The sequence below is a fragment of the Manis pentadactyla genome, chromosome 4 (genome assembly GCF_030020395.1).
Source record: "Manis pentadactyla isolate mManPen7 chromosome 4, mManPen7.hap1, whole genome shotgun sequence".
Classification (NCBI taxonomy): Eukaryota; Metazoa; Chordata; class Mammalia; order Pholidota; family Manidae; genus Manis; species Manis pentadactyla.
In genome coordinates this window covers 165,291,403-165,312,757 of record NC_080022.1, presented here as the reverse complement: position 1 = coordinate 165,312,757, position 21,355 = coordinate 165,291,403, and the positions used below count along the sequence as shown (strand labels likewise).

The 21,355-nt window shown below is 54.7% G+C and overlaps 1 protein-coding gene across 1 annotated transcript; it reads left to right on the top strand.

Moving 5' to 3' along the window:
- The first annotated feature begins 3,371 nt into the window (after positions 1 to 3,371).
- XYLT2 (xylosyltransferase 2) lies at positions 3,372 to 17,580 on the top strand. The gene is made up of 11 exons (XM_036879691.2): positions 3,372 to 3,573; positions 10,311 to 10,803; positions 11,084 to 11,259; positions 11,559 to 11,761; positions 12,233 to 12,313; positions 12,453 to 12,669; positions 12,755 to 12,931; positions 13,188 to 13,450; positions 13,735 to 13,930; positions 14,561 to 14,894; positions 16,423 to 17,580. Exons 1-11 carry the CDS (start codon positions 3,439 to 3,441, stop codon positions 16,743 to 16,745), a joined length of 2,598 nt encoding a protein of 865 aa, XP_036735586.2. The 5' UTR covers positions 3,372 to 3,438; the 3' UTR covers positions 16,746 to 17,580.
- The last annotated feature ends 3,775 nt before the right edge of the window (positions 17,581 to 21,355 follow it).

The window sequence follows — 21,355 nt, the reverse complement described above, 5'->3', positions numbered from 1 at the left end:
TTCTAGGAATTTACCCTAAGAATGCAGGAGCCCAGTTTGAAAAAGACATATGCACCCCTATGTTTATTGCAGCACTATTCACAATAGCCAAGAAATGGAAGCAACCTAAGTGTCCATCAGTAGATGAATGGATAAAGAAGATGTGGTACATATACACAATGGAATATTATTCAGCCAGAAGAAAACAAATCTTACCATTTGCAACAAAATAGTTGGAGCTACAGGGTATTATGGTCAGTGAAATAAGCCAGGCAGAGAAAGACAAGACCAAATGATTTCACTCATATGTGGAGTATAAGAACAAAGAAAAAAACTGAAGGAACAAAACAGCAGCAGAATCACAGAACCCAAGAATGGACCAACAGTTACCAAAGGGAAAGGGACTGGGGAGGATGAGTGGGAAGGGAGGGATGAGGGGAAAAAAGGGCATTACTATTAGCACACATAATGTAGGTGGGGGGGCACGGGGAAGGCAGTATAGCACAGAGAAGACAATTAGTGATTCTATAGATCTTACTATGCTGATGGACAGTGACTATAATGGGGTATGTGGTGGGGACTTGATAATGGGGGGAGTCTAGTAACCACAATGTTGCTCATGTAATTGTATATTAATGATACAAAAATAAACAAAACTGAAAAGAAAAAGACAAATAATGCAATAGCAATAAACTCATGAAAATTATGAAGAGGCAATTCTGGGAAGAACAAATCCAGTCAAGAAACTAATTAACAGACACTCCCAGTAGAGAACCACAATTTAAAAAGCCGAGGAAGACATTTCTCACCTATCAGATTAGTAAATATTAAAAACAGCAAAAAACACCTGTTGCTGGAAAAGACGCAGGGAAACAAAGCTTTCATTGCTGTTGGAACTGTGAATTGCCACAGCATTTTGGGAAAGCAATCTGGCAACAGCTATAAAAATTTTTAATTCCTTTTTCTCTAGTAATCCCGTTCCTGGGAAACTCTACCACTAGCTCTAAAGGCATCAGATCAGTGCACAGAGATGTTCCTAGAGCCATGTTTATTATAGCCTTGTGGTAGTGGCAAGAACTGGAAACCAAGTAAATGTCCATTCAAGGCGAGAGTAGGATATTATGTAGCCATGGAAAAAGAATGAGTTAGACCTGTCCTCTCCCACTTGAGGGAATTTCTACTATGTATTTATGGTTAAGGTAGAAAGCAAAATGCAGATAAATGTATGTAATATAATTCAACTTTTTAAATATAACACTCCTTCCCCTTCCAAAAAAAGTGTGTGTGTGTGTGTGTGTGTGTGTTGTGTGTGCGCATGCACATTACAGAGAAAGGTGGGAGAAAGGAAGTTAGGAAGGAATAAATGAAGCAAGCAAGCCAGCCAGCCTGTTAACATAAAGAAGGGGAGAGAAATACTTAATAAACTAAGTTTCTATATTTAAAAACCACCTGTGTAATGTGACCCTATCCATACAAAATTACACATACACACACACACACACACACACACACAAAGAGATGGTGGAAAGGATGGTCATCAAAATATTAATGAGGGTTATCTCAGGGGGTGGGATTGCAGGTAACTTACTTTTTCCCTTCCATTTTTGAAGTTTGAAATGTTATACATAAAAATATACAGTATTTATAAAATTAGCGGAAAATCAAGCTATTTTCATTGTTGGGTAGGGCGGAGTATTGGCAGGTAGGTGTCCCTAGAGGACATGATTTAAGGAGCACACAAGTTCAATATTTAATTAACATATCAATTGTTGGCATGTCAACTGATTTCCAAAATCCTTGGGGGGTAGATTCTCCTAAGTAGTCAAACTTGTCATCTGAAACAAAGTTTACAATTCTCCCATTTAACTAAAGCTGAAGAATGGAATGGTCATAAAAACCAGAGGTAAGAGACAAAGGAGGTTTTACTGAAGTGCCATCAAATAACTGGATGTCCTGTACTCATCACAGTTTGGAATTGCTTCACCAGGCTAAATCTCCTGGCAACTTAAAACCCCTTTATCATTGCCTTTAAACTTTTTTTAAAAAAAACCTTTTCTTTTTCCAGCCCACTCTGTAGTGGTTCTTAAAATCTTCATTTTAAATCCTCAAGCTTGGTTTTGCTCTTTGTGTTGCTTCCTTCTCGTGGTGTTTGGTGTCACCTACTGGGCATGCACCTTGCTTGTGAGCATGGCTTTCCCCCTTGTCCTCTTCCCTCCCTCCGCGGACCTACCAGGTTCAAGAGAGGGCTGCAGGTGCCCAGACCTTGTCTGTATGGTGCTTGATCATGCCAGGCTCTCACAAACTGTTGGGGTCAGCTGATTAAACAGGAAGTTGGGCTTCACCTGCCCTTTCTTTTGCAACATATTTGAGCATTGCCGGACGTCCTGTATCGGGCTAAGAAGTCAAAGGTGAATAAGGTATAATCACAGAGAAATCACACCAGCTATGTGATCACTGCTCGACCGTACAGGGCTGGGGAAGCACTTGGGGAGGGTGCCATTGACAAGGCCGGGGAAAGGAGGTGGGGAACAGCTGTTGGACTTGGCAAAGGGAACAGCATGTGCAAAGGTCTAGTGATCCTCCACATGTGGTCCAAGACTAGCAGCAGCAGCATCTGGAAACTTGTTTAAAATCTAATTCTCGGGCCCTACTCTAGACCTATCAAGGCAGAAAACTCTGGAGGTGGAGACCAGCAATCCCTTTTATCAAGTCCTCCAGCTGATTCTGGCACAACCTCGAATTTGGGAAGCAAGGTTCGGTTCTAGCACAGGCCTGAGGATCCTGTGGATGAGAAGAAGAGGAGAAAGAACACTCGGCTTTCTATAATGCGCGCTGGTGCAGAAGCTGGTGCAGTGCTACAAGCTGGCGATCGCCACGGCGTCGGCCATCCTGCTGCTGCAGGGCCTGGTGGTGTGGAGCCAGTCAAGGGGGTTAGACTTTGCCCCATAGGTGCGGCCTCTGGGGTTTTTGAGCAGGGGCCTGTGGCACTAACACAATCTCTCTCAACTCGGCGTTTCCGGGAGCCCTAGCATTCTCTGTGCGCCCTGGGACCCAGAGGTTATCTGTTGATAATGAGTTACCTTACATCCCACGACACCAGGCGGCGAGCAAAAGAGAGGTCGGGCCGGTACAATAAGTGTGCCGTCCAGGAGGGGAGCACACGCAGGAGCTGGGCACGCACAGAGATGGGAACTGCATTGGCGGGGACGCAGACCCGTCCCCAGAAGCCCGCTCCGCGTCCCAAGCCCACCGCGGCCAGGGGAGGCGGTGCTGCGGGCCCAGACTCCGCCCCGGGCCTACGGGGCGCGGCCTTAAGGGCCCGCGAGCCCCGCCCTTGGCCCCGCCCCGGCGCGCAACCAGCCCGCCTCCCGTAGGGGGAGTCGGCTCTGTCCGCGCCCATGCGCGCGCTCGCGGCCGGGTTGCAGGGCTGGGCGCGCGCCCCGCGTCCCGGGCAGGAAGATGGTGGCGAGCGCGCGGGTGCAGAAGCTGGTGCGGCGCTACAAGCTGGCGATCGCCACGGCGTTGGCCATCCTGCTGCTGCAGGGTCTGGTGGTGTGGAGCTTCAGCGGCCTGGAGGAGGACGAGCCGGGAGAGGTGCTCCGACAGCCGGGCGGACAGGCGGGCAGGCCGGGCGCGGGGGCGCGCGTGGTCCTGGCGGGGCGGCTGGCGGCCCCGGCCGGGGAAGTGGGGCACTGGACGCTTACGTACCTGGCGCGGGCGGCAGCCTCGAATGGGGCGTCGGACTTCGGGCGCCCCCTTCTCTGAAGGGCCCCGGGGAGTGCGCGCGGGGTCCGTGCGTGGCCCCGAGGCCCGGGCTGCGGGCAGGTAGGGGGCTGGAGCTGGAGGAACGGGTCTTGGTGGGGTCGTCTCTGGCCCGGGAAGCAATGAAGGTCAGGCGCACGGAGCGGGGCCGGGAGGCAGGGCTGGGTCTGAGGCTTCTTGGAGGTGGGGAGCCCCAGGCCAAACTTTCTGAAGTTAGGAGGGGGCGAGGGTGTGCGCGCGGTGGGCGGAGGAGCGGGCCGGAGGGACCCCCAGCAACCGCGCCCAGCTGCGCCTGACGGGCAGCGGCTGGTGGGGAAGTGGAGCTCGGAGCTGGAACTCAGTCCGGCAACTGCGGGAACAGGGACTGACCCCAAGGGAGAGAACTGGAATATCCCCGAGGCGTGGCTTTCTCAGTCAGCGGTCTGAACAACCTGCGTGGGTCTTTAGGAGGGTATGGCGGAGGGAATGAGCTGGTGAGTTGGCCTCTGGACCTTTGAATTGGAGAGAGGCCCCTCCTGGCTCTTAGGAAATGGTTTAGGAGTGCCCTGGCCGTAGAGCAGGGGTAAACCCATCCTGCTCAGTTACTGGGTCCCTGTCCCGAGGGTCTCAGTCACCGTTGGCTGACCGTGGTTCCAGCCGGAACCCCAGACATGTTCTCCCCAGTGTGGTAAGGAAGGGTCCAGTCCTGGGAGGATAGGCCAAGCCCTACCCCAAAGCTGTGGGCCAGGGGGCAGGTCTTCCCAGCCCCCACCCTCACCCCTTGGTTCTGGTGCCTCTGGGGCCCTGAGTCAGATGCTCTGCTTGCCATGTCCTCTTGGGCATCTTCCCATGGTAATGTGAAGGCCAAGGGAGCCCCAGTGTCCACTTTCCCCTCCTGCACCCAGGCAGAAAGGAAGACCTAGTGTGAGGACTGGGAGAACCAGAAGGTTGGGGTGGTGAGGGGATCTGGGACAGTCCCGTGCCACCGTGACTCCACATGGAGCTTAGGGTAGTGGTGGGAAGAGGCTGGCTCTGTGACATCTGAAGCAGGTGAGCTTGTTCTGTGTGGACCAATAAGTAAGAGGAAGAGGAGGAGAGTGTAAGAAGATTCTTTGGGCAGATGAGACATTCTAAGATGGAATGGGCTGCCAAGGCAGGTTGGAAGCCCTCAGACCCTGGAGTATGTGAGCAGAGGCCTGGTGAACACTCAGAAGAGGCATGGCAAAATGAGGCTTCTCAGAAATCAGTGGCCGTGGCCCTGCCCTGCATGGCTCTGTGAGTCTCTGGATGGACTGAGAGATTGTCCAGGCCTCAAGTCCCTGCTGCCCAGCCCACAGCCTGGGGAGGAGCTGGGATCCACCTCCTCCTCCAGCTTCCTGGCAGAAGCTGATGGGGGAATCCCTGGACTGGAATGGAAGAGGGTCCTCAGTGACTGCAAGGTTGTACAGTTCAAGCAGCCGTCAGTACTTAGACCCTTCAGGAGCCACCTTACCGGACTTTGGGTTGCCAGGCAGAGCTTAGGAAGATGGGCACTGAAGTTGGACCCCACTTCACCATCCTATGTCCCTTTCTAGCTCTGCTTCTAAGTAGTGCTGTGACCACTAGCAAATCACCTGCCCTGTTTCTGTGTCCTCATCAGTATTTGCCCTCAAGATGGGGATAATATTAGCACCTCTCTGGTTGGGTGATTATAAAGATTAAGTGAAAATGATGCCAGTGAAGTATTTGCAGGAGTTCCTGGCACATGCTAAGCCATCAGTAAATAACTCTTTTTTATCTCAGCACTGCACACTGGAAGTAGGGATTCATTCACTCAGTCAGTCAGTCAACAAATATTTATTAAGTCCTATTTTGTACCAGGTACTGTGCTAATACTGCGGGTACAGAAATAAACAAAATAGACAAGGTGTCAGCCCTCATGGGCAGACAGTCTGCAGGGAGAGACTGACAGTGGAAAGGAAACTTGTAGCATAACAAGAGGGCTGGTTTAGGTCAGGTGGATGGAGAAGGCTTCGGCAGGAAGTGGCATGTGAGCTAAAGAATCCAGTCATCATGGGCACGAGGTGGGCAGAGTTTGGCAAAAGGCCCTGAGGAGAAGGAGCTTAGCTAGGTGGCTTTGAGGAATGGAAAGGAGGGTGTGGTGTGTTCCCTAGAAGGTTCAAGAGTTAGTCCAGGGAACATACTAGCAACTGCAGTGAGGGGCTAGGGTTTTACTCTAAGTGCAATAGGAGAGCACCAAAGGGGTTTCAGCAGCAGTGGGATCAGATGTACATTTCAGACACATTAGAGGGGCTAGAGTGGAGACCAGGGACGAGCATTAACATCCAAAGAGCCACTTTATGGTTTTTAAAGCTTTCACATCGTCTTCACCACTTACGTTAAACACAGTCGGAGAAGCCTGGAGGTGGTGGGGTCGGGGTAAGTGTTTCTGTGTTCTCTGACTCTGGGGGTCAGAGCAGGAGTCTGGGAGGAGCTGCAGAGCCAGGAAGTGGCAGAGGACTCTGAATGCCTCCTCCGTGGAAAAGAGGAGACCTCTGAGGCCAGAATGCTTCCAGGCCAAAGGTTAGAGGGCCAGTCCCACCCTCAGTAATCAGAGGGGACCCTGACTTCAGGGACTACAGGGTACAGCTTCTCTAGGCACATAAGTATGGGGCCCTGCTCATGTCCATGTGAACACACTGCCTGCTGGGAAACCCCCTCTCCCAATTCCCCACTGCTGTCTCCCGGCCCCCAGCCTCCTTTGGGACTGTCCTTCTCAGGGTCAGCCAGCTCCCTGCTGCAGTGCAGGGCACCAACCAGCCCATCTTCTCCCACATCCTGTTCCCCACCACAGCCAGCCTGGCCCTGTGCCCCATGCCCTGCCCTCTTGACCAGCTTCCTGACTTGCTGATACTGGCTTCCACGTCGAGAGCCCACACAGCTCCTCTGCCACCTCTACAAACTAAGCTTGAGCATGTCTTTCTCTGCCCACTGTGTGACCAGGTCAGACACCACCAGGGTAATAGACACTCGGCTCAGTGGGGCTGTGTTCACCTTTCCTGGGGGCTACCCAGTCCAGGGTGCCCTCCCCAGTGTGGGTGCAGAATGAGGTCTGCTCTCTTCTCCCCACTCTGCCTTCCCTCCTCCCTGCAACTGGAGACACTCAGTAAATATTTCTCAGAGGTCTGCAGGATAGCAGCATTTATTGAATGCTGGACCTATGCAAAGAACTTTACTTCATTCATTTATTCATTCAGCAAGTATTTACTGAGTGTCTCCAGTTGCCAGGGAGGAGGAGGGAAGGCAGAGTGGGGAGGAGAGAGCAGACCTCATTCAGGTGTTGCTTCTCAGAATAGATGCCTCCTAGTTCTCATTGGACACCCCTCTAGAGGTTAGAGGGCTCACTGGGTACTGGGCACAGAGTGCATGAATGCTAGGGTGTAACGATAGGGCTCTGGCCCTAAAGTAGCTGTGAGACTGACATGTGAGGTGTGTGCCATGCTCTGATGGGAGGGGGGAATGTTTTAGGGAGGGGATGGGCAGGGAAACTCATCTCAAGAGAGTTCAAAGTGTCTAAGGGCCTTTGTCACTCTCCTGACATGACATTTGACTATTTCCTACTCCTCTTCCAATAATAATAATAATAATTAATTAATAATAATAATAAAAGGATAGCAGCATTTATTGAATGCTGGGCCTATGCAAAGAACTTTACTTCATTCATTTATTCATTCAGCAAGTATTTACTGAGTGTCTCCAGTTGCCAGACATTCTTCTGGGTTCTAGGAATACATTAGTGAACAACAAAAAGCCTTGTCCTCATGGACATTACATTCTTGTAAGGGGAGAGACATAGAGTAACACATTATAAATAAATACATTATATGATGAGAGAAGGTAATAAGTGCTATGGGAAAAATAAAGTGGAGATTGAGGGAGGGCTGGAGTTTTAAATACAGTAGTCAGGGTGGGCCTTACTGAGAAGATGCCATCTGAGCGAAGAACTGAAAGGCAAAGAACAAGCTATGGGGACATCAGAGGAGGGCATTCCAGCCCCAGGGACAGTGAGTGCCGCCTGGCATGGAGGGAGGCTGAGGAGGCCCTGGGCTGGAGGAGAGTGGGCATGAGGAGCGGTTAGCAGGAGATGAGGTCAGGAAAGGGAGGAGCAGCGGGAGGGGGCAGCCAGCCGCAGCTCACACGGCCTTTGTAGGCTCCTGTAAGGGCCGTGGGCTTGACCCTCAGAGGGGAAGCCATGCGTGATTTCAAGTGGAGGAGTAGTGGCAGAACTTGTTATAATAGGAACACTGGCTGCTGGGATGAGAACAACTATCCCGAAACTGGAGTAGGAGTGGGGAGACCAGGGCTCCAGGCCAGGGTGGCAGAGATGGGGGCCGTGAGGAGCGAGTGGACTCTGGCTGTGTCTTGAAGGCAGCCCCAACGGGACTGATGATAGACTGGGGGTAGTGTGGGAGGAAAACGCGTCAAATATGACTCCCAAAAGTTTGTGGCCTGAGCAACATGAGGACGGGAAAAACTGATGCAGAAGCAGGTTGGGGAGGAAGATCAAGAGTTCGCTTTGGGACTTGTGGATTTGAGAGGTCTGTCTCCCAGAAGAGATGTCAAGGGGGTGGGCAGTTAAACACCTATGGGTCCAGGCAATCCAGGCCAGAGAGGGAAATGGGGGAATGGGGCTTAGAGACTGAATGAGATCAGCTGGGAAGCTAGGACAAGGAAGGCCCCAGGGTGGCCTTGGGAGATAAGGAAGAGTCAGCCAAGGAGACTGATAAGGAGTGACCATGGAGGCTGGGGAAACAGCAGGAGGGCATCCTGAAAGCCCAGTGGTGGGGCGCTTCAAGGAGAGGCTGTGGTCCAGTAAGTCATGCTCCCGAAAGGCTAGCCAGAAGAGAGGTGGTAGCACTTGTGGAATGAGGGGCGACCCATGGAGTGGGCTTACAGGGAATTCAAGAGAGGAATGGGGCGGCTGGTGAGACAGCCCTTCCTGGCCGCACTATCTCACACTCTATCTCATTTGACACTCACGCTTCCCTCCGGTATTTTACAGCTGAGGGAACATGCTCAGAGAGGGAGCTGCCAGGAAGTGGCTGCACCAGGAGTAGAGCCCAGGTGACTCCAGAGAGGTCACACCGGGCCTCTTGCTCCTCCATCCCTTCCGTGTCTCATCCCCTCTGTGCCAGCTATTCCACCGGTGACATGGGCTGACATGACTTCTCTCCCCATGGAGCTCGGTCTGCTGGAGGAATACATTAGTGAACAACAAAAAGCCTTGTCCTCATGGACATTACATTCTTGTAAGGGGAGAGACATAGAGTAACACATTATAAATAAATACATTTTATGATGAGAGAAGGTAATAAGTGCTATGGGAAAAATAAAATGGAGATTGAGGGAGTTTTAAATACAGTAGTCAGGGTGGGCCTTACTGAGAAGATGCCATCTGAGCGAAGAACTGAAAGGCAAAGAACAAGCTATGGGGACATCAGAGGAGGGCATTCCAGCTCCAGGGACAGTGACAAATGGGATGGCTTCGCACAAGAGGACTTGGTGATGGATCTTGAAGGATGGGTGAGATTTGGCCAAGCAGGGAAGAGGGAATCAAGATAGGGGGACAGTGAGAGCTGAGGAGGAGCCTTTCAAGTGACTGGGCCATCTGAGGAAGAGTCTGGGTTTGAGAGAGGCAGCAGGAGCCCAGAAGCACAGTGCGGCAGCCATGGAGGCACGCCACTCATATTCTGCTTCTAGAATGAACCTGCCCTAGGGAGTGGTTAGTTGCCAGCCTCCAACTGTGGGTGCGTTCAGGCTCGGCCTCAGCCTCCCAGCCACAGCCAGGCACTTCTGGGCAGCCCCTGGCCGGGGACTGAGTGTGGTGGTGGTGCAAGGGCTCATGTCTACGGGCTGTCTGCGTGCCGGAGTTTCCCGTTAGCTGCCAGGGCTCTTCCTGAGCCGTGCTGCAGTCTGAAGCTCTTCCTTCCTCCCCTCCTTGCCCCGGTGTCAGGCTGGCTTGGCGGTCTGGAGGCTTTGCTGCTGACTTCTGCTCCCACTCGCCACTGTGCACAGGTGTTACGCCCAATGAAAATCAGGACAGTACTCTGACTGTCTTGGTCTCTGCCTCCCAGAGAACCCAACCAAAATTAGGGTGTCTGGTTTCTCCAGCCCACCAGGCAAGACCTTTTCATGGTGTTGTAGCCTCTGTGATCTCACATGGAAATGCTGTAGTTTGCAGAATGCTTTCCTTCTGTCTGTCCCAGCCAGGCTTGGGTGGGAGTGCTGGGTGGACGCTCTTGTATCCTCTGCAGGGTCTCTACACCCTTTTCTTGTGATACATGTGGCCGTTCATTTTCATATACACTGAGAAAGAAAGTGGGGTCTGAGTTCACGAAGTGCCCTGTGGTCTGTGATAGCGGGTACATGGGTGTGATGGTGTCATGGCGGGAAGACATGGCTTCCTCGGGTGGCTGGTTGGGTTGCCTCCCAGCAAAGGTGGAACTTCTCTAGGTAAAGGATGTTAGGTGGTTCTGGGCTGGAGGCCAGCGGGGAGCTAAAGGAGCAGCAGGAGAGCAAATGTCCCAGTGACCCGTGTCTGCCTCTTACAGAAAGGAAGGCAGAGGAAGCCGCGACCGCTGGATCCCGGCGAGGGCTCCAAGGACACCGACAGTTCAGCCGGGCGGCGGGGCAGTGCAGGCAGAAGGCATGGACGCTGGCGGGGCCACGCTGAGGGCCCAGGTGTGCCCGTGGCCAAGGTGGTGCGGGCAGTAACCAGCCGGCACAGAGTCAGCAGGCGGGTCCCACCTGCCCCACCCCCGGAGGCCCCAGGCCGCCAGAACTTGAGTGGGGCGGCAGCCGGGGAGTCGCTGGTCGGGGCAGCTGGCTTCCCACCACATGGAGACACAGGGAGTGTGGAGGGCGCCCCCCAGCCCACAGACAACGGCTTCACCCCCAAGTGCGAGATTGTGGGCAAGGATGCGCTGTCTGCCCTGGCTCGGGCCAGCTCCAAGCAGTGCCAGCAGGAGATTGCCAACGTGGTGTGCCTGCACCAGGCCGGGAACCTCATGCCCCAGGCTGTGCCCCGGCACTGCCAGTTGGCTGGTAAGAGACAGGCATGGGTGGAGAGCTGGCAGCCCTAGGAGGTGGCATAGCAGGGCTCCCCACTCCCATTTCTCAGAGGAAGAAAGCTCAGGGGTCCCACTTCCCTGGCCAACTTGGTGATAAGGGCACAAAGTGGCAGAGGCAGCCTGGGACCCAGGAGCACAGGGCTCCAAATCTAGGGTTCTTCCTTTGGAAGCCTGGCAGCCCCCTCTTCCCATGTCGCTCCCACTCTGTGACTTGGGGTGGGGGCCTCGCTGATGCTCCCGTTCTCTACTCTCAGGGAAGATGAGTCCTGGTGTCCAGTGGGACGAGGTTCGGGCCCAGCTGCCCGTGGATGGCCCCCCAGTACGAATCGCCTATATGCTGGTGGTTCATGGCCGCGCCATCCGCCAGCTGAAGCGTCTCCTCAAGGCTGTCTACCATGAGCAGCACTTCTTTTATATCCATGTGGACAAGGTACTGTGGGGCGGTGGGGGAGGCAGGGAGGAGACTAAAGGGATCTGAGTGAGCAGAGCAGAAAGGCCACCAACAGACGGGTCTCTGGCCTGCTCAGGTGGGCCAGAGATAGGGGAACAGGCCTAGGATGGGGGAGCAGCCAGCACAAGGTGACATGGCCAGTTAGGAGCTAGAACCCTACCCTGTGCTCTCCCTTCCATGACAGATGCACTCTGTCCGGGGTTGCGGAGGGGTCGGGAGGCTGTATGCTGGGGGTTCACTTACAGCTCCTGATATTCACCCCCCACCCCATCCTGCAGCGCTCCAACTACCTGCACCGTGAGGTGGTGGAGCTGGCCCAGCAGTATGATAATGTGCGGGTGACGTCCTGGCGCATGGTCACCATCTGGGGTGGGGCCAGCCTGCTGAGGATGTATCTGCGGAGCATGCAGGACCTGCTGGAGGTGCCTGGCTGGGCCTGGGACTTCTTCATCAACCTCAGTGCCACCGACTACCCAACCAGGTGTGGGGTGGTGCTCTGAACCTTCCAGATGAGTGCAGATGGGAGGAGGATCCCATCTGGGTTCTCGGGGTTGGAGGGTCCTAATGGACTCTGTCCCCCCACAAGCCTTATTCTGGGGTCAACCGAGCCTAGACATGGTCCCTTGGCCCAGCCATATTTTAAGGGAGGGCTTGGTGAAAGACGATATGAGGATTGACAGTGATGAGAGATGGAGAGCCAGAGGTCTGTACCTGGGGGTGCTACGGTCAGACAGCAAAGGGTGGAGGAAGGACAGGGTGCTCTTCCTAGAGGCCCTCAGGTGCCCGCCACCTCGCAGCATCAACCGAGGTTAGGGCACAGGGCCAGGACAGCCGCCAGTGAGAAAGGAAGGGGCCAGCGGGTGCAGGGGGTCATGCTGGAGGGTGTCTGTCCTGGGCTGCCAACTGAGCAAGTCCCCTCGCACATGCTGCTCACACCCCGTTTGCTCTCCAGGACCAACGAGGAGCTGGTGGCTTTCCTGTCCAAGAACCGAGACAAGAATTTCCTGAAGTCGCATGGCCGGGACAACTCCAGGTGAGATGAGGGAGGAGGCCCTGGCTCTGGGGTCTTAACACAGCCAGCCACAGACTGCAGAGTGCTGGTTCCCAGGCAGATGAGAGAGCTTGGGCCCCATCTGCATGACCCTCAGCCATGGCTGCTCTGCTACCCACAGGTTCATCAAGAAACAGGGCCTGGACCGGCTCTTCCATGAGTGCGACTCACACATGTGGCGCCTGGGCGAGCGGCAGATCCCAGCAGGCATTGTGGTGGATGGTGGCTCTGACTGGTTCGTGCTGACACGCAGCTTTGTGGAGTATGTGGTGTACACAGACGACCCGCTTGTGGCCCAGCTACGCCAGTTCTACACGTACACGCTGCTCCCAGCTGAGGTGGGTGAGCCAGGCCGCACTGAGGCCAGGAGGGTACGTGTGGTTTGCCCACAGCCCACCCGCCACCCTGCCTTGCCGCCTACAGTCCTTCTTCCACACGGTGCTGGAGAACAGCCTGGCCTGTGAGACCCTCGTGGACAACAACCTGCGGGTCACCAACTGGAACCGCAAACTGGGCTGCAAGTGCCAGTACAAGCACATCGTGGACTGGTGTGGCTGCTCCCCCAACGACTTCAAGCCGCAGGACTTCCTGCGGCTGCAGGTGCTTCCCCGGGCCCCCTGGCTAGGGCTGCCCCCAGCTGTTCACCTTATGCTTTCCAGGGTCAAAAGGATTCTGGGTGGGCTGGTCAGAGGGTCTGGGGGCCTCCCCTGGAGCAGCCTTCGGGGCTCTGGGGTTACAGTGGTGGCAGGAAAAGCCTCGGGAGGCAGGTCTGTGGGCAGTTTGGAAGAGGCCCACTCCCCAGCCATGCTCTCTGGGTCCTCCAGCCCCTTCACCCTCCTTGCCTCTCCCACTGCAGCAAGTCTCCAGACCCACCTTCTTCGCCCGGAAGTTTGAGTCCACCGTCAACCAGGAGGTACTGGAAATCCTGGACTTCCACCTGTATGGCAGCTATCCCCCAGGCACACCAGCCCTCAAAGCCTACTGGGAGAACACCTATGACGTGGCCGATGGCCCCAGTGGGCTCAGTGATGTCATGCTCACTGCTTACTCCGCCTTCGCCCGCCTCAGCCTGAGCCATGTCGCCACTGCTGCGCCCCCACTGGCCACCGCACTCTGCAGGTGAGACCTCCTGACATACTGCAGACCCTCAGGGTGTGGTGCCCTATGGAGAGGCCAATCAAAAAGGGACAGCCCCTCCCCCTGGGGTGCACCCAGTCTGAGGCAGAGAAAAATGCAGATAAAGATGGCCAGAGCCAGGCATATAGGAGCTGTGGGCATGAGATGTGGGGCAGAGGATGTGGCTCCTGGGGATGGGATGCCCCACAGCCCTCTCTCCCTGGGACTCCAGGCCAAGTCAGGTTTGCTGATGGCCTCTCCCTTTCTCCCTGCTGGAACCTTCTTAGGTTTGAGCCCAGGGGCTTGCCGTCCAGCGTGCATCTCTATTTCTATGACGACCATTTCCAGGGCTACCTGGTGACACAGGCGGTGCAGCCCTCAGCCCAGGTGCCGGCAGAGACACTTGAGATGTGGCTGATGCCCCAGGGGTCGCTGAAACTGTTGGGGCGCAGTGACCAGGCCAGCCGGCTCCAGAGTTTGGAGGTGGGACAGGTCCTCCCCTTGCTTTCTCCTGACCCCAGCAAAACTCAGGGTAGTGGGAAGAGATGGCAGATACCAAGAGAGGGGTAAGGACAGGGTAGGCATTGGCAGCCTGGGTGATATCCTGTGCATATGCCTGTGTCACCTTTGCATCTGCACACTGAGGAGACCCTGCCATGGGGTACACAAGGATGCATAGTGAGCAGGGAGGGGACTGTAGTTCTACTACATCACAAGCTCAGACTTTCAAACTACAGGGATTTTCTTCCAGAGGGATTTGGACATTCCATCCAGGCCATGGTCTAGGCTAGGCCTTTGAGTGTCTCCACCAGTCTGTTTCTCAGGCCTTGGCTTCATGTGAGGATGGTCTCTGGGCAGGGCTGTGAACCTCATCTTTGTCTTACTGCCCCCACCACTGCAGAGCAGGTCTTAATGGGAGCCTAGAACCAACTTCAGAGTTGGGAGAGATAAAAAGAAATCCTAGTCCAAGCCCTTCATTGTGCAGAGGGGGAAACTGAGGCCCAGAAGGAGACCGTGACTGGCCTGAAGTCACACAGTGAGTTAGAGTCAGCATCAGAGTAGAGAGAAGGACTTTTCCCCCAGGCTTCTGCCCAGCTGCCTCCCTCCCTACAGGTTGGCACCGAGTGGGACCCCAAAGAGCGTCTTTTCCGGAACTTTGGGGGGTTGCTGGGGCCACTGGATGAGCCTGTGGCCATGCAGCGCTGGGCCCGGGGCCCCAACCTCACAGCCACCGTGGTGTGGATCGACCCCACTTATGTCGTGGCCACATCTTACGACATCACAGTAGACACAGAGACTGAGGTTACACAGTACAAACCCCCACTGAGCCGGCCCCTGCGGCCGGGGGCTTGGACTGTTCGACTGCTTCAGTTCTGGGAACCCCTGGGTGAGATCCGATTCCTCGTGCTGCCCTTGACCTTCAACCGCAAACTACCTCTCAGGAAAGGTAAGGATCTAGTTCCCAATGATGTTAGATGCCAGAAAGAATAGGATTCATCAGGCCGGTGACCCCAAGAAGCTAGCCATCAGAGCTCATCCCCATCCCTAGAGTAGGGGAAGGGGAAAGCTGGGGCCTTGATGGTCTATTCCTTAGCATCCTGGGCCCTGCACAGTCATGTGGTAGAAAGGGAAGTTTGGAGTCAGGCAGACTTGGCTGTGGAATGTAGCCCTGACACTTTAATTAGGCTTTATTCTTGGCAAATTCCTTGGCTTTTCTGAATCTCAGTCTTACTATGTTTAAAGTAGGAGTAATACAGCTGCTGGAGACTCCTGGGTACGTGGAACACAAATCCATTTAAAGTAGCTCAAGTAAAATTGTTGGAGAAATTATTGGAAGAATGCAGGGGTCTCCCTCAGAACCCAGGAAATGTCTCTGGTCTCAGTGGAACCAGAAGTGCTTTGTCTGTCTCTCTGGAGCCATCTTGTCCCTCATCCTGTGCTCGTGTGGCAGGCTCTGGCTTCTCAATACATGATACGTGGCCTCTCAGTGCAATAGAGACTGACCTGAGCTTCTTGGTTCCCAGGATCCACATGGTTGGGACCTCGTTGGCCATCCCAGTCCACTGTGTGGCCAGGTAGACAGGGTCACGGCCCTCTCCCCACTTGGCTGAGGCTAAGGGAGCAGACTCAGAACACAGGCATAGGCTGCAGGTTCCCACGAGGAGTGCCTAGGACAAGTTACTACCCTCTGGGAGATACTAGGGATGAGTATGTGGGTAAAAGTGGCTGGTATGCAGTAGGTGCTCAAGATAGGTAGATGTTTTCCTTCTTCTGGCCACATCCTGTCACAGGGAAGGTAGGTCAGAGCAGGGGTCACCCAGAGGATGGGATACTGGGGCGGGGCTGTGGCAGAGCCAGAGCAGGTGCGCCACCCCCTGCTTTCCCTGGACTTGCAGCCTGATGAAGGAGGCACCAAGGAAGAATGGAGGCAAGGTCTACAGCAGGCAGGCGTTGGAACTGAGGCTTGAATGAGTTGGGTTTTTATATACAGGGAAGGGTATTCTAAGCTGAGGGAACAAATCTGGCAGGTACCTGGTACATGATGGGATCAGAGAGCCAAGGGGAGCAGGATGCAGGGGGGTGGCAGGAAGGAAAGCTGGTGAAGTTAAACAGGGCCACACAGCTGGAGGGCCTGAGTACGAGGCTTCTGGCGGCTCTGGGAACCACCAGAGTGGTTGAAGAGGAGCATGCGTAACACACGCCAGACCGTCATGGGGAAGTTACCTTGTTTTCTCAAGTGCCTTCAACCCACTTAATCCTCAAATTGAGAATTCAGGGATTACTGTCTGGGTTTTATAAAACTAATAGGTTTATAGGAAAGTTCCATGGATTGGCCCAAGGTCACAGGTCACTCAGCAAGATGCGACACAGTGGTAGTTGGGACAGGAACTGGGTGCCCAGACCTGACGCCCAGGGTGTGGTGTTCATGGAATCCACTGGACAGGGCATGCTTACTGCCTGCTCTGCACCCCCAGATGATGCCGGCTGGCTGCACGCCGGGCCACCCCACAACGAGTATATGGAGCAGAGTTTCCAGGGCCTGAGCGGCATCCTGAACCTGCCTCAGCCAGAGCCCGCGGAGGAGGCTGCCCGGCGGCACTCAGAGCTCACAGGCCCTGCCCTCGAGGCCTGGACAGATGGGGAACTGAGGAGCTTCTGGTCTGTGGCTGGACTGTGTGCCATGGGCCCCTCCTCCTGCCCCTCTCTGGAGCTCTGCAGAGTGACCAGCTGGAGCTCTCTGTTCCCTGACCCTAAATCAGAGCTGGGGCCTGTCAAAGCAGATGGGCGACTCAGGTAGCAGGCCTCCAGCCAGCGCCTCCGGGGAGATCCGGGGATTGCACCTTACAGACAACGGAGGGGTGTCTCCTCCCATAGGCCAGAACCAGAGGCCCAGGCAGTACACTCATGTCAGGCATCCAGAACCCGCACAGACGGCAGGGAGAATGGACGTGGTATTTACTACTGCTCGTGGCTCTGCTAGAACCAGAGGTTGGCAGGAAGGTGGGGAGAAGGGTTCCAGTTTCCACATCCGGCTCTTCCTCACCTTTCCTTCTAGTTTTGTTTTGTTTTTTAAGGAAAATGGGTGGTGGGGGAAGGAACTGGAAACACAAAATGTGCAATAGGGCTTAGAGTAGCCCCAAGAAATGGGCCACGGCTCTGGGGGAGCCTGATGAGCCCATCTGCTGCGCTCAGAGGAGGCTGGGCCTGCCTCACCCTCCAGGGCCTCATCCCGAGCCTGGGCCTGTGGTGCTTCAGGCTGAGGTTCTGCAGGGGTGTGAGTGCTGTGGCAGGCTCTGAGGCCTAGAGGGAGCACTCTGGGGGACAGCCTCCCCTCTTTTAGCCAGGGGACCACAGAAGAGGGGGTGGGGCTGGCTTTAGGGCTTTCCAGCATAACCTGCCACTTTATGGGAAAGGCAGAGCACCAGGGCCTACTGAGACCAGTGCAGAGTCTCCCAGGTACCCAGAACTGCAAGCAGGGCCTGGGCACCCGCCCTGGAGGGGCGAGCCCTTGGGAGCAGTGTGGGAAGAAGACTCTCTCAGGGCTCTCAGAAGAACCTGGAGCAGCATTGTGCCTGAAGCTCAGTGTGAAGTTGGAAATATGCAACAGAAGAAATATATCTCTATCTCTCTAAGCTGAGCCTCTGTGTCCTTCCTCCTGGGTGTTGGGAGCCATCACTATTAGGCCTTCTCCTAAAAGTCTTGGTTGGTAATTTGGCAGCCATGAGGAGGAGAGGGTCTCATTACCCCAAAGTGGCAACAGTTCAGAACCAACCAAGAGCTAGAAGGGATGCAAGAACCTGTGTAATCCAGCTCCCTTGGTTTCTGAGGGGTAAGCAGGCCTAGAGAGGCTTAGAGACTTCCTCAGAACCACCCAGTAGGCCAGTAGGAGAGCCAGTTTAGTTCTTGAGAGTCCTGACCCAGTGCTTCCTCCCCTGCCACAGGCCATGGCAGATGCTGGCTCCTCTACCTTTGGCATCACCAGGGCCCATCCCAGAAGCCCTCCTCACTCTGCTTCCCACCCAACGCTGAGTTACACAGCACCCTCAAAAACAGGCAGTCCCAGCTATGGTCTGGTGGTTACTGGTGGAGCTTGGCCCTTTATGGGCAGGAGCAGCAGTGGGTTGGTTTGGGACCTGGGAGGACATATGGGAGAGGTTTGTCCAGCCTCTCTCCTTAAGCCCTTTCTGTCTCTCCTGCCATTGTCAGTAAATGTGCAGTGTCGTCAGTCCTTCACACCTTCCTTCACATCGGAGTGGGGGAGGTTTCATAGACGTTCACAATCACCCCGTCTATCAGTCACACTGACCTGGGCAGCTCAGCATGGGGCACAGAGGTCTCAGTTCCCTGCCAAAGCTGCCATGTGGCAAGTTTTCCTGGTTGCCAGGAGAGGGCACCCTGCCCACTGATAACAGCGGTGGAGTTGGTTGGTAGCCACAGTGCTGACCCTGCGTACAGTATCATTTAATCCACACAACCCTTTAAGGTGGGCACTTTAATTATCTTCACTCAGCACACTGGGTGACTGAAATGATGCACCAAAGTCACAGCTGTTTGCTCTTGGCAGCAGGCTTCACCTGCATCCACACTTGCTCCGTTCTGCCCTCCTAAGGGCAGGTAGTCAGGAAGGAGCTAATAGCGAGAACTCCAAGGGAATACTGTTTGGGTTCCGGGGCTAAATAACTGTTCTTTCTGGTTCCTAGCTCTTCTGTTTTTGATGGCTCCTATTTTAGTGAATGTCTTAAACTCTACTCTTGTTCTGTACAATTTTTTATTTTACATCTACTCTTAGGTCAGTAAAAAGAAAAATTAATAATTGGGTTCAGCATATTAGGCACAGGCTGTAAATAGAACATGTAGACTCTGTTGGCTAAGGACTCAGATCCACCTGCAGGTTTCACCCAAGCTGTGGCTATGCTACTGTTAGCACAACAGTTTTCAGAATCTTAATCTTTGAGCCTAGGCAAGATGCATTCTGTTTCAGCCCCTGCCACTGCCACCTGATCACACCAAGTTAGTTACTCATTATCGTCACCTCCTGTGAACATGAGTTTGCACTTTTAGTCCAGTGGCTGTCATCCTCCTGAGAGTTCTGCGTTAATTGGTCTGAGGTGGCGACCTAACAGTGGTGTGGGTTCAGAGTTGGCCCAGGTGATTGCCAGAGTGAGAACTACTACCAAGAACAGCCCCAGGCCCACTGCTCTGGCAGGTGCATCTTGGCTGCATGAGTTAGAAGCTTTGCAGGACCAGGCTTCACGACTCCTGACAGGCAGAGGGCAAGCATAGCGGAGGAAGCCCTCCTCTCCAGTCCTCTCCCAACCCCATTCAGGTTACTGAGGCCATTGTGAGTAGCTTTTCTGCTGATAGCATTGCCCACCCTTTCTGTAGAGTTAGCTCAGCCTGGAGGCTTGGGCCTTTTGAGTCTTCTTTGAAATGCTCCCCTGGCTAGGCCCCTGGGGCCAAAACCAGGATTCTGACCAGGCTGGATGCAGGGGTGGGGGTGAGCTGGGCTCCTGCAGCTGTACAATAATTCCTTTGGAGGACTGGGAAGCACCTGGGCAGAGAGGCTTTTACATTTTGTGGCCCGCATGCCTGCTTTCCAGGGCAACCATGGACACCTCAGCTCCATTATAGGTGACAGTCAAGACCAGCGGCGAGCCAGTTGGCATCTAGAGCCTTACCTGGGCCAATGGGAAACGGAGGGGGCAGAGTCAGGCTGGGAGGAGATCTGGGACTGAGAAGCGCGGAGATCTGAATGAGTTGGAGCTCCCCTAGCTGTCGGATTTAGCAGAAGCAGAGCCTGTTTCGGCCAGCCCCTCCTGAAGGTTGTAGAGACCCTAGTGGCTGGCTGCCAGGCCTGTAGAGGCCTGCCATCTATGGGACACTAGGTCCTGGCATAGTATCAATCAGAACAAGCAGGGGTGGAGCTGAGAACCGGAGAGCTGCTCACAGATATGCTGGCTCTAAATGAAGTTGCTCTTCCGGGCCAGGGTTCTTGGGAGGACCCAATCGTGTGGCCCTGTTGGCTATCTTCAAGGTCACCCAAGGCCAGTGTCCTTTCTTGGCACCCCTCTGCCACTGCTGCTCTATGTGCAGAGATCACTATGGACAACAGCCTCCTGGCCATAGTTGTGGCCACTGGTGAGTACATACCGCTGTCCCAAGTCCCAGGGTTGGGGCAGATGCACCCTTGAACCCTCACCATAGGCTGGAAGCCCAGCCCCTTCACAGTCACCTAGAGCAAATGGGGAGAATGTTATATATGGTTGGCCTATAATCCCCAAGGCCCCTGCTCTGCCAAGCTCTATGATTCTTGTCTACGACGGTGGAAGCGGGGTTGGGCACCAGGAAGCTGAGTCCTGATTCTGAGGGCCTCCCCCGCCTCCTCACGTCTTGTTTCAGAGGGTGTCTGCCCCAGCCATGTTACTTCCACTCCCTGAACCCCCCACACATTGCTTTTTCCCTGGGCTGAAGAAGGCAGGGTAAAGCTGCTCTGCTCTCCCTGGTGAATCCACCTGATTGATGTAGCAGCAAAAAGGGACCTGCCTGCACCCCAGGTCCCCCAGCTGTCAGGCTGATACTAGACCCACCCAGGTCATTTCTACGTAACTTCTGGAGGGGAATTCCAGTCTGGGAAGGCATGATGGGCCCATGCAGGCCGGCTGCAGGCTGAACCCCTGACGGTCGCTGGGGGAGGGTCGTTTCATCCTGAGTACTCATCATGGCCACGCCACCACTGCTGCTGCGCCAGTGGGAGCCCCGGTGCTGCCAGGTCCTCTGCTCCTCCACTTCCTCCAGAGCCCTCGCCAGTCCGTGAGTACCCCTCCCAACAACCCCATCCCAATGCCCGTCTTCCCCAATCCCAACAAAAGGGTACCTGCTGGCTCTCCAAGGAGAAACAACTGTTCGGTATGGAAGGGGCCTTCAGAATCGAATCTGTGGACTTGGCATCTTTCAGCCTGGGCTCCCTCAGGGCCAGGGCAGCAGTGCAGGAAGGGTTAAAACATCCTTGCCAGCCTCCTTCCTGGCCACTGTTAGACAGAGCCCAGTGCCGAGAGCTGCTGATGAAGACAATGGTCTCTTCCCACCTCTCCAAGCAACTGGAGACCCACCTCCCTAGCCCCCAGGGGAAGGTCCAGAGCACTGGCTTCTGGGGGTGGAAACTGACAATGGCAGTACCATCAGTCCTCTCACTCCAGGAACGGGCACCATATGGGATCCTGGGTATGGAAAGCCAAAGAAATCTGACCTGCAGCCTGCCCAGGCTCTGACACCCTGCTCTCCCCAACTCTGGGCAGCAGACAGGATGGAGATGGAGAGCTGGGGATGGGTGGTTCTCTGATTATGCCTCCAAAGGTCACCAGAGCTGACTGCCAGATCATGAGAGCAGGCTAGCGGCCAGACAGAAGA

Bases quoted from the DNA above. Each gene is read 5' to 3' on its own strand.
- XYLT2 (XM_036879691.2), top strand. From the start codon at position 3,439: ATGGTGGCGAGCGCGCGGGTGCAGAAGCTGGTGCGGCGCTACAAGCTG. The intron at 10,804-11,083 runs GTAAGAGACAGG...CTCTACTCTCAG, and splicing joins CCGGCACTGCCAGTTGGCTG to GGAAGATGAGTCCTGGTGTC. The intron at 14,895-16,422 runs GTAAGGATCTAG...CTGCACCCCCAG, and splicing joins CAAACTACCTCTCAGGAAAG to ATGATGCCGGCTGGCTGCAC.